General features: G+C 41.4%; 1 protein-coding gene across 2 annotated transcripts in view; it reads left to right on the top strand.

Annotated features, from left to right (window-relative positions):
• The first annotated feature begins 655 nt into the window (after positions 1-655).
• BTBD8 (BTB domain containing 8) overlaps positions 656-13,068 on the top strand; it is a 40,572-nt gene continuing 28,159 nt past the window's right edge. For both annotated transcript variants that reach the window (XM_049808307.1, XM_049808308.1), the window contains exons 1-4: positions 656-931; positions 1,046-1,231; positions 11,486-11,757; positions 12,641-12,758. In XM_049808307.1, the coding sequence (XP_049664264.1) occupies positions 807-931; positions 1,046-1,231; positions 11,486-11,757; positions 12,641-12,758 (701 nt within the window). In that variant the 5' untranslated portion in view covers positions 656-806. The remainder of the gene's footprint in view (positions 932-1,045; positions 1,232-11,485; positions 11,758-12,640; positions 12,759-13,068) is intronic.

Here is a 13,068-nt window from a genome sequence, read left to right on the forward strand (position 1 = left end):
GGCAAGAAAGCGGGCGCTGGGGAGCACGGTTTTTCCTGAGGAGCACCAACCCGCTGGCTGGGACCCGCTGGCCGCCAGCGCGGCCGCGGGGGACTGCCCACCCCACCGGAGCTGCGGCTTGCGGGCCGGTGCTCCTGTTCTCGGCCAGAAGCGCAGCAGGTGGCCTCGTAGCGGGCGCCAACTCAGAGCCAGGCTCTGCTTTTACGGCAGCCGGCGCTGCTGTCCCGGGCGGGGCAGGCACCGGTTCCGTGCGATGGCGTTACTCTTCTTCTCGGAAAGAGAGCGGCAGGGAAAAGACGGGCCTCTACGGCCACCGAGGCGCGGACGCCGGGCCCTGCCCGGCGCGGGGCGGCGGCCGGCAGAGGGCTCCCCCACTGCGGCCGCCGAGGCTCCTGCCGGCCCCGCCCCCCGCCCCTTGCAGGCCGGTACCGCCCCGCCCCCCGCAGGGGAGGGAAGCGGTGGGGGGGCCGGGCCCTCCCGCCCCTCGCCGGGGAGCCCGCGGCGAAGGGTGGGGCCAGGCGGAGCGCCGCTGGCCCTCATTGGCGGAGGCCGCTGCTGGCCGCGCCCCCCGAGAGGGAGCGGGGAAGGCGGCGCAGCCCGCAGCGCGGGGCCCCCGCGGCTTGTCGAGAGACGGTGCCTTGGCTGCCCGGCGGGGCTGGCGTTGGCGGGAAGGGAGGCGCCGCCCCGGTTGTTTTCGTGAATACGGCGGGCCGCCCCTTCGGCGGCGTCGCTAAGGGACCGTCTGTCAGGCCCCGCCCCGCGTTGCCGCCGCCGCGCCGGGCGCGGAGCGGAGCGGAGGCTGGCACATGGCGCGCTGCGGCAGCGGCGGCGGCGCCGCCGCCGCGCCGAAGGGCCCCGGCCCGGCGGCGGTGGTGGAGCGGCAGCGGCTGAAGCAGGCGCTGGCCGAGCAGCTCCGGCAGGACCTCGGCAGGTAGGCGCGGGGCGGTGGCCGAGCCCGGAGGGGCGGCTCCAGGCGGGGCGGCGGGGCCGGGCCGGGCCGGGCCGGGCCGGGCGGGGAGACGGCGGTAACGGTGCGCTCCCGCAGGCTGCTGACGGAGGGGACGCGCTCCGACGTGACCATCCGTGTGGGCGAGGCGGCGCTGCGGGCGCACCGGGCGGTGCTGCTGGCGCGGGCGCCGCGGCTCTTCGCCGGGCTGGGCCGGGGGCGGCCGCCCCGCGAGGTGCTGCGGCTGGACGGCGTGGGGCCCGCGGAGTTCCGGCGCTTCCTGCGGTGAGTGGGCGGCCGCGGCGGGCGGGAGCGCCGGGGCAGCGGGCACTAGCCTGGCTCTCCTCGGGCTGAGGGGCTGCTGGCCTCAGCACTACTTCTCCTGTGTCCTTCCTCTTCTTTTTTCCCCAGTATGAACGCCTGTTCTAAAGCTTTCCCGTTCAGAGCAGTATCTTCGTAGCCTTCCTGCAGCGTTTGCAGAGGACTTTCCTGTAACTTACTAACTACCCTCTGCCTTCGCCCCTCTGCTGACAGCACACAGGTATACTCTCCACCGTAGCGTGTTTTTTATGGTATGTAAGGCTTTGCAATAGAACAAGAGAAAAAACAGCAAAAAATCTTGAGTGTGTCCTTTAAAGTTGTCTGTGCTTGCTAATACCCTTGTTAGCAAGATTACTGAGTGAAAACAACAAACAAAGACCACTCTAGTGTCGTGTTAAAAAAAAAAACAACCCAAAAAAACAAGTTATGAATCCGGAGAGCTAGGAGGACTTAGTCAAGTTAGATGAAGATACATCAAGAGGATGCATCTAGTTAGAAACTGCGTGGTTATCACTTAAGTCCCAGCGATCCATGGCCTAGGCCAAACACAGCACAGCTTTCCTACCAAACTGGGATCCCAGAGCGAGGCATGCCACGCTGCCGGTGCAGCGTGGGGGCTGGCTGCTCCCCAGGGACTGGCACAAGGGCCACCGTGTTTTCCCATTGCCAGCTATTACCACGTATCTGACGTCTCGCTTGTCTTGCTCCAAGCCTTAGGTGAGTACATCAGGGGTGTTGGCCGGTGCTGCCACCAGACCTTGCAATCCTTCTTGCCTGTAAGTGCCTCTAATCCTTCTTTCAAAGAACTGGGCAGCGCGTGTTTTTCTTTAATAAAGCTGTGGTGGTGCCACCTACCTTCTATAAAACAGCGTCGATGTTAGAGCCGATCCGCACTTTGGGGCATGCACCGGAGCAGTGGTAGGCATTCTGGGATTTCAGATGAATTCAGGATGTGCCTAGAAAATGTATGGACTTGGAGGCTCCTGGAACTGTTGGCAAGAGGAAGGGGAAGGTGTTGGCAGTTCTAAAGTTTAGTGCCTAAAATATAACCTAGGCTGACCTCTTCCTATTGGTTTCACTCATTCTCTCCTTAAATTTGTAAATAAGGCAGCAGATGGCTAAAAAAATGTATTCAGAGTACTAAAGTTTTAATAAGTATGAAAGAACTTTTTGAACTGAGAGTAGTATCTAAACTGTGGAATCATTGTAGTTGAACAGGCTGATAAACTGGCATTTTTTAGGTTACTGTCAAAGTCTGGCAGGAGCATTAGCAAAAGAAGAGGTAAGAAACAAAATAACATGGGTTTTGTTTCATATTTTTCTTAACGCCATTATTTCTTCCATTTTGTTAATTTGCTTCACATTCATCTAAGTGGTGGTACAGAAGACTTTCATACAGAAGCATGACAATGCATATTTTTTAAAAATCCAAATTATTTTAATTTGGAAATCAGGAAATAATTATTTTGAATAATTATTTTAATTATTAATATACTGTTGTATCATTCCTTTGTTTTCCTAATGGTAGGCACTTAATATGTCTACAGTTCACTGATACTTGCTTTCAATTTTGTCTGTGTTTGCTGGAAGGCAAGTAATGATCTCTAGAGTCCTGCATGTTCTCCAAAAAACATGGTATTGAAAACACCCTTAAACTCAAAACAGCTCATGTAATTATGAGCCTTTTATTTTTTCACTGTGTGTTTAGATTCTTCAGATGAACACCCCTCTATATTCTGAGGTATGTGTGAAGGACATTTTGCAAGATGGTTGTTTTTTCTTAACTTTGTCTTCAGTGCTGTTTGATACTTCAGCCTTTGAATCCCCTAACCTAGCACATTCTGTGAAAATTTGTGTACCAGAATGCACTGGAGTTTGTCCACAGTGAACTGCTTTGGACCAAGGAAAGAAAGCAGCTTTGGTTGAAAATAGCCTTATTTCATTGTTCAGATGATGATTTCTGCTAGTATCAGTGGCTGTTGAATCTCAGTGGTTTCTTATTGTTAAGATGCAAATTAATTGGATCTTCACAAATCCAAAACAGTGCCTGAAATTACAACCTGAAGTTTACTGGAAGCTAGCCTAGTTCTTGGAGCACGTGAATAGCCATGATGAGTTGTAACAAAGACCTGTAGCTGCAGTTGAGCTCCTGAGAAAAAATTCTACAAAAGTACTAGGTATTCTGGTTATGAATATTGTTTCCCTGTAGAATAGAAGTGGAATACTAGTACCGTATTGGAAGAGTTCATCAAAGCTATAAAAAAAATCTCATTCCTTTTCCTGTTTGTATTCAGCTCTTCTTTTATCTTCCCAAGCAAAAATCATCTTTCCTTGGGGATTTGGGGATTTTTTTTTTTCTCACAAGCTATATCTGGCGTGCATCTCAGTGAGATGTACTTCCTTTGGTCCTCTGTCTTTCTTAATCAGGAGAGATGTGGGCTATGTGTCACTTGTGTGCTGAAGGCTGTGCAGCTCCTCTTGCCAAACTTCTGAGTGTTTTTGAGCAGGATGGAGGACATGGTGACCCCACACTGATCTTTCTGCATTGCCTCAGCATGAAATAGATGCAAGCACTGCTTTGTTTCCTTCCCTATATTTGCACTGTCTGAGGACACCACCAAGAAACTGCTGGTCACCAAGAAATGCAGCATCCGTATTGTAGACACCATTCACCTTATGTTTTTGCCTGATGAAGCTAATGTAATATTGACTCTGCCCTCCAGTAGCCTTCCGTCACTCTCCATAACACAACTAGAAAAAGGTCAACAATTTCAAGTACATTGATGGCAGGAGATTACTGCTCAAGCAGGGTTCTGCAGTCTGCCTCAAGAAGAGAGAAATTTAGCATCCCTGAAGGACAACAGCCTGTTGCAAATCATTAATAGGTTGCCTGCTAAGAGGCAAACTGCTTTTTATCCTTTAAGTTGGAAAAAATATAGCTTTAGAAATAAAAATCTAGTTATTATTCTCATTGTCTCCTGATATTTGTATTAGAGGAATCTGATTTAAGAAAGGACAGAGAAGGACGTGCTGACAGTCACATCCAGTTAAAAAGCAATACATACGGGTCAAATACAAAGGAATACAATTGTCATTGTGACGTTTACTGCCACAGGGGTTAATTTGCAGTACCAGCAGCTGATTCAAAGTAGACAGCCAAGGCTTCGACCGTGCTATGTTTGTATAGTTCTGTACTAGGCAGTAGAAGGATGCTGCATCTGGCTGAAGTGCAGGCAAAACCATTCCTGAAGGTAAACTCCTAGACAGCGTGGTGACAGTAACTTCTTTCTGTAGACTTTATGCACACCTTTCCTTTGTAGGAAAAAATCTTAGGCTGTAGCAACTTCTATTAATACAACAGATACCATATAGCATTGTTCCAGTTTCATCTGTCACTTAGTCACACCTCTTGCAATCTCATTGTTGCTCATATCTATCAGAATCTTTTCGGGGAGGGAGGGGGGGGGGGGAACGAGCCAGAAGGTCGGGTACCTGTTAAAATTACATGACATCAGACTGATACTACAGAAAATGATGGCTTAGCTCTACTTTCAGCTTGACCTTCTCTTGCATGTGAGGTGTTCATAAAGCAGTTGCACCAAATACAACACAACTTGTTTGTGAATATTTGTTCTTTGAATACAGTTCCATAGCATTGGATTACAAAACAGTGAAAAAGGGAAATATTTCTTTAAATAACCTGTGCACGAGATTATTCTTGCTGATTGCTAGATTGTCATAGTCCCCATTGGATACTGGCTATTTTGGAAGAAACAAATGTGATTTCTGCTCATGTACACTGAATTCCTTTACACTTATGCCTTAGCAATCACCCTTAATATCTAGGCTTGTGCATTCCCCTCTTGTGGGTTATGATTGCAGGCCACTGTTTCAGAAGAACAGCATGCCTCCCATATTCTTGAGACTTTGTGGGTTATACAGTTTATTCTGATATGGTCCTTCCCTATTATCCTCTTATTACTTGTGCCTGTTGATGTGGTGTACCCTACCATGCAAGGAGTATCTTCTCTTGAGTGACTGATTCATGTAACTTGAAAACAAGCTAACTGCAAAAAATGCTTTCTGTGGCACTTGCAGGTGCATTTTTTGGCTCAACAGCTATTCTTTTCCTTGTGTTAAGACATAATCAGCAATATAGCTGAAAAAAATCATCCCTCCCAAAACAAATGGAATTAACAAACCCCACCCTACAAATATGGGTAACATGGAAGATTTGATGTGACTGTTGTAAACTTTGTGAAACAATAAATCCTGAATTGTGGAAGTTAAAATGCTCCGTAAAGGCTTATCTCCAGTGAACAGTGAAAACTGAGAAAGTTAAGAACAAATTATTGTGAACCAAAGTGTTTATTTCCCAAGTTAAGGGATTAAGGAATTTGCTCCTCTGAATAGCTAAGCTGTTCAAACTTAATGGCTTTCATTTATACAACCATATTCTCTGGTCTAAGTTTGTTACTACAGCACCAAGTTAGTTTGTGGTTATAAATATGAGCTAAGCTAGTCATGAGAATAATTACACTTTGCTAAGCAAGGAAAGAGGGAGGGAAATAAGTAAGATACTACATGAAGCTTGTAGTTTAGATTTTATTCTATATCCTGTTGTGGGAAGAAAGTCTTCACCTTGATGACTTGTTTCTTTTGATGAAAACAGGCTTTAAACACATGCCAAAGAATGGCAAGCTTATCTCCTTTCCACATACATAGAAACAATGAGTTTGTCTTTTTTCTTATTGGATTTATTTTTTTGATCTATGTTTATATCTAATCTCAGTTTCTCAGAGGAAGTTGAGAAGCTAAACTGTCAACTCGCAGTATATTCGGTATGTGTGTGATATTAACATCTTGCTTTGGAAAACATAGTAACAATTGCCATGGATTTATGCCCCAAGAAAAAAAAAGTAATTCAATTTGTGAGAAATGGGTAGAAACCTTGCAGTGGGACCATGACTGCTTAAGGTCCAGATTCTTCTGCTTTGTCTGAAATGCTTAGCTTTCACAAGAAATCAGAAAATTTAATCAACACCTGTGTGGGGCAGCAAAGCAGTTGATGTTGCATCTCATGAGAAATTACTGAAATACTTGTCTCAAGAAATCAATTAAGTTAAAATAACCATCTTAGCTGCAAAAATCAAGCAGATGGTTCTTTTAGCAAACCTAAAGGGAACTGGAAGAATCTGAAGTGATTAAGATAGGTTGAAGTTGTGCATATGACATGCCTAACTTGCACTAACAAAGATTCACTGCTATAGGTGTATTGCTGAAATATTTTTGCAAGCCCACCAAGATTAAATGCAGCACGTGAGAGTATTTGCTGCAGTTGGGTTTGCTAAACCCATCAATGCATTAAAACCATGGGCATGGAGTAGTTTAGAGACTTCCTACATTCTCGGTGTTATTGTTATTAACAAATGTTAATAGATCTTGTTTTTATTTTGGCATTTAATTGTGACAACACATAGCTTTATTTAAGTAAAACTGTATAATATGGTATTTTACACATGTACAGAAGATATTTCAGCGCTCATCTAGTTACTACATGAGGTTCTGGTATGTGCTATGCGTAGTTCCTATTGAAAACAATACACAGTATCTATACAACTTGTAAATAAAAGAAAATCATAATTTGTTTTGTCTGTTTTCATTAATTGTGTTATCCCTCACACTACCAAGTAAGTATCCTGTTTTGGGCATCTGTACTTGTCCCTCTATTCTAAAGTTACCATACTATCTTTTTTTCAGGGCAATTAAACTGATGCACTGTCAAACAGCAGAATTTCCTCTTTTCCTGTGTGTCAGACTGTTGTGCTGACAGCTGCTTGTTATCCATAGTACTTATGATGGAGAAGTTTCTGATTTTGATAGATTTTAATGTTACCAATCAGTTTGTGTTGCTAGCTGATAGAAAAAAAAAAACATCCAAGATTGAAAAAAAAACCAAAAAACAAAACACCAAAGCAAACACCTCTCCCCTGGCATTAATAGCTTTTGTTCAAGCCTACTTTGTAATCTCTATACTAATGCTCTGCAAATTTGGGCATATATGCAACATATCCATAACAAAACGTACAAGCTCCTGTCTGTTCAAACAGCTAGTGTCTAAGAATTCAAAAGCACTTCTCTGGTGACATCAATGACGTGTGTATGTATAACTTTAAGGAGAACATGGGTAAGGAGAAGATGGCAGGTAACTCTTCTCCAGATGCGCTCTTGGTGAAGAATTCTCACTGGGAGCAAGTGGATGCTGCTGTAGGGAGCATTTGAAAGGCAGATGCCTAATTAGTTGAGAAATGTTATTTAGTTAGTTAGTTAACGACTACTTTGGGACAATGGAAAAGGCTGTTCTAACAGCTTTCAGTAAAGTTGGTGATGATGGTGTTAATTCCAGTGACTTTCAGTGTTCTTGGAAATAACAAAAAATGGGTTCCTCATGCTTTTAAATATGGGATTTCATGAGAATAAAACTGCCCTCTTTCACTTCCCTTCTTATTTGTGTTATTTCTATGGTCATTAGTGGCATACAACATTTCTGTTTGGGATTTTGTTAGTCTTTCAGACAGTGGGTGTGGCCCACAGTAAGGAAATGTACCTCTTGACTCGAAGGACCAAAGAAGTGGATCATAACTCAAAATTCTTTTTCAACCAAAATTATTAGCTTAGGATTTTCTTGTGATCATGTTTTTTATATTTTTAGTAAGCATAAAAATGTCTTACTGATTCTAGTCAGTATTGGCTTTGTGGCTGTTCTGAGAACAGAATTGCATGATTGTTCTTCTAATAAGACTTGTATGGTTTTCAAGACTGTGTGGAGTCATGCATCAACAATTGATAGAAAGAGGTGGGCCTTAGAGAGTTCTAAGGCTGAGAAACTTCCCAAAGAATTTAGCCTAAGTGATTTGGAATGAGAAGAGAGGTAACTTCATGATACCTTTAAAACCAAAACTGAATAAAATCTTTACACGCGCAAAAGTAAGTTTGTTTGGGCTACTTATGTGTTTTCTTAGTACTTTGCAAACTACCCATAACATGCTTTTCTTCAAAGTACATTTTTGAGATGTCTATGTAGGCTATGTGTTGTTACAAAAACAAAATAATTCCATACTGGTTTTATGTTCTAGGAAGCTGTTTGGTCACAGTGAGTACAATCTAGTACTTTGCTGATCATCATTAGGGATGTTGGAAGAACTGGAACATTTTTTATGTTGTCTTAGATTGTTCAGATAACTATGAAAACTGCTTTCTTCTAAATACCTAATTCAGTTCAAAACTGGTCAAGCTCTAAGACCTCCTGATGATAGCTCTATCTGATTTAAAGAAGAAATTTGTAACTTTATAGAGTTGTAATCTTCTGTATTTTAACTTGCTAAATTAAGGTGTCACATTGAATGATGCCCACTTAAGACGTTTGGAACAGTAAAAACTATTCATATCATAATTCTGCAGTAAGGGTCCTGGTTTCTTACAACAGCTGTGTTTTAAAGAGATAATTTTACATTATCACTAAAACATCTGAGCTCCAAGGTCCGAGCTATGCATTTTGCTGTGGATGAAAGATTTCCCTAGCTTTTATTCATGCAGGAAGGCACCCTTTGACACTCTGTAGAAGACAGTCTAGAAAACTTCACTCAGCCTTTAGAAATGAGCCTATAAAATAAAGGGTGTTGCCAAGCCATGTTTTCTATAACAGGTTTTAGAAAACTGCGGAATCTTCCATTATGGAAAGAACATCTAATGGGATTTAGCTGAGATAAAGGAAAATTTCTAAAAGATGTGCCAAAATCATTATTGCTGTCTGTGAAGCAGAATAATGGATGCTTCCATGAGACTTTCTAAGTAGTAAATTTACAGTCTGTATTAAGCAGGACTCTAGTATACAGATACTTGGCTGAGTTTCTGGAAGTAATAAATCCAGGACTGTGGCTGGATTTTAAATGTTAACTGAAATAATCAAGGTTCCTTGACTTTTTACGGGAAAAATCTTATTTCAAATACAATAACTTTTTCAGATCTAGAAACCAGTTACTTAGTTCTGCTTTAACAACATGCCACTTGTTTTATTTACAGAATTTCTAGTTGTGGTAAGGGTGCCATTTGTATTGACTTAAGCCTAGTGATAATAAAATTGCATTCCTGAGGTTTCTTATGTAGATTATCTGAAAATACCCTGAGGATTCCCAGGAGATTGTTGCCTCACTGCCTAGCTAATCAGATTCCCTATGGATATGTTTTTCAGGTACTGGCAGAAAGCAAGAAAATTAAAATAATTAATTTATGACAAAGCAGTGTATCTGTTGCCACTAATCTTCTTTCTCCCTCAAAGTCAATTTGTACTGGTTTTACCTGTTGAATATGTAATAGCTCTGCAGCAACAGAAAAGTGAATAAGTAACGTTCCAGTGCAAATTTAACCTAACATGAAACCCTTACTAGGGATCTTCCTGCAGTTTTTCACATTCCGTATGTGTTACCAGTTTACTTCTGTAATTGTGGTATTTGCTTACATCTGGTGAAGATGCAGGGATAAAGTGGGAATGATTGGATTTTGTCTAGTAGTGGCATTTTCTATGTGACTTTTAAGTGACGTTCTTGGAAGATCTAATGTGGAGAAACAACTTGAAGACAATACTTCAGAATACTTCTGTGGAATTTTAAAATGTTTAGGTTAATTGGGTTTCTACTCTGAATTTCTTTTCTTGAGTCCTACTGCAATAGTCCTAGTTAACATACAAATGTTAAGTACTGAGAAGCATAGTGAATGGGGAAAATGTGTGGAAGTCATGGTCTTGAATTTTCTGAAGAATTTCAAGTCTCCCTGTTCCAGTAAGCAACTTGTGGTCCTGTTCTTGGTAATATGGCATGTTATTGTCTTTCCCTCATGCTATTGTTACACTGGGTTGGAAAGCACTGTAAATGGGAAAAGCAATAGATGGTTGGGCCAAATTCGCAGGTTAGGAGTCCTGAAAGCACATACAGGTACAAGAACCTTAAAAAACCATGTAAAGAGGGTCTACCAATCTTACTCTTTCAATGTGAAATTTTATTGCTCCTGTCACACATTTTCCTGGACCTTGCTTTCAAAATATAATAAAATATTAAAATTCCCATTCCCTACATTCTTGTTTCTTGTCATTCTCTTTTGGGTGAAAACCTGTATCACACAGACAAAAAAATTCTACCTAACTCAATCCTTTAAATACAGAACTTAAGAAGGAAGATGATTTCTTTGTATGTTTTCTCTGCCTCTTTAGAGGACAGTGTTCAAATAGCATACTCAAATTATTATGTTCCCAGTATTGACAATAAAGCTTCTTTGCCATGGAATGAGTGACTAAATGCAGATCTGTAAGTACATGTCTGCTAAATCCAAAGTAACTGTAGCTCTTCTGTTAAACTTTGCTAACTTCATCTATATGGCATGAAAGCACTGATAAAGCATGTTATCTGTTCACATTGACTTTTTAAGGCTCCATTAAGTTGCTAGAGTGCAGTATCTTTCTATAAATACGAGATCTTTGCAGTCACAGACTGTGGGCTTTGTTAGCCTTTCCAGATCTTGAGCCCAAAATAAGCTGGTGAAACAGATGGGAAAGTGGGAAGCTGGAATTACATGGGCAAAGTGAAAGCTCTTGGGTAATCTTAACTGCAAATTTTCATGCTTTCAAGCACTTCCCTTGAAATTAAAATTTATATCTCTAATGCCATTCATTTATATCTTTATACCATTCTTACGGTTAAGTACTTGTAACCTGGATGTTAGAAGGTTTGTATTTTGGACTTTGTAAATGTCATTATATTAAAGCACAATCAAATGCCTTCTCTTGGTTATTCTAAGACTTATAAATCAGTCATCTGTAATTACTGATAAAGCTTGCTTCTGCTTTTGCCAGTAGATTATTACAGTAGATGAGCTATAAATAGCAGACAGAAGTTTGATTTTAAGAGCAAAGTGAGTGAGAGAAACCTTTGTTCCTTTTAACCTGATACTACATTTTACTTGTAATGCTTGTTTATGCTTTTCAAAGCATTGCAGAAATAAGTTTTCCAGAGATAGTTTTAAAAAAGGGGGGTTTATTATTAAGCACTGTAGAGTCCAGCTTTTGTTTTCTGGTCATGAACTTTGTTAGACAGAAAAGGTTGGGTTTTATTTGTTTGCTTTGATTAATTAACAAATTACAGGAATAAACGTAGTGTCATCTTCTAGGCTTGTATATTCATCTGATAAAAATCTGAAAGAAGCTGAGGAGCTGGCTATGATGAAAAAAGTATTGGAACCCAAATTAATACAAGAAAACAACATTGCTACTCTTCAGAATACTCAAACAAATGTAAATTGTCTTGGAGATGGTAAAAAAACACTTGTTGATCAGAATACTCTAAGTGGAGCTGTGCAGAAAGAAGTTGCTTGTTCATCCTGTATTGAAGATGAAATTCCAGAAGTAGTCACTGATGCAGAAAGCAACAAAGCCACTGCAGGTAGCTTTGGAATTATACTTTTGTTTGTTTATTTTTGTCTTTTAAATAATTATCCAAAGACTTATACAGATGTAAAAATGCAGGCAAACATAAAAGCTATTGTTATAACACAAGTTACATGGATATTCTTTGCTATGGTCTACCTCATTCTCTCGCTCTTTGAAAAAATGAATTGCTGCAGAAGTTTGGCAGGAGTGGTTCCCAGCCAATGTGCAGCATAATAAGACAGGACTTGCAAGGCATCGGGCACGTTCATCGGCATTGTGTCCAGTCTTTTCTCTGTAATATGGCAAACTTAAGTATTCACCACGTGGTACTTCCACAGAGCAGAATCCCTCCATTCCTTTCCTTTTCCAGCAAATTAGAGTAGTTCCACTTGTTTTGTGAGGATTTTGGAATCTTTCAGAACCTTCCCTACTACAACCATGAATGAAGTAACACAAGGAAATGTGTAATTGCATCTACACCAGAAGTGGCTGCTACAGCTGTGTCAGTAAGACAGGATCAAGCAACAAATCTGTTCAGGCAGAAGCTTGTAGCACTACATGACCCTGAACTTCTTCAGAGTCTACTTTTCTTTATTGCAGAGTTACCAGATCTCTGTAGAAAAAATGAACTGGCTACATAATCTTACAAAAGAGTAACTGTAGCACTTCTATAGATGTCAAATATGAAGCATTGGTCAAATTTCTGATATCTCAAGTCAAAACAAGAAGTAAAATGCAAGGTCTAGAAAACCTTTCAGGAAAATTCTAGCTTGAATATGTAATGTTTAAAAAAATTATGTCAGATTCTTCTTTTCAAATATTTTAAGTTGTCTGTACTGTCAGTAGTCTAGTCTACACCGGACAAAGTGGAAATAGCTGTTTCTCTCCATCTGCAGGTAATTCCAAACTAGAAACTGCATCTGTGTTAGGAGAAGACTTAATGATGCTCTACAAGAAGTGCTGTTGTCCAGATATTAATATTTGCATAGAAGGCAAAGATTTTCAAGCTCACAGGTACATAAGTATTTACTGTAAAGTATTTCAACCAAAATCCTTCTCGTATAAAATGCTGCTGGTATTCTGTATCTATAGTAAGTTATTGCTGGTGCTGTTATCTAGCTGTGAACCATTATAGTTTTTAGGTCTTATGTGAGAAGTGGCCATACTTTGATACTCAGGAAAATTATTTATCTCATTAACAGCAACTATTGTGAAAACAACTGCATTTTTAGCACTTCTAAGATTGCCACTGTAAACTCATATGAGTACATACTTGTGTATAAATATTGTGTAGGTTTTCTTTGCTAACCTTTTTTTAAATAGT

The sequence above is a fragment of the Accipiter gentilis genome, chromosome 8, assembly GCF_929443795.1.
Source record: "Accipiter gentilis chromosome 8, bAccGen1.1, whole genome shotgun sequence".
Taxonomy (NCBI): domain Eukaryota; kingdom Metazoa; phylum Chordata; class Aves; order Accipitriformes; family Accipitridae; genus Astur; species Astur gentilis.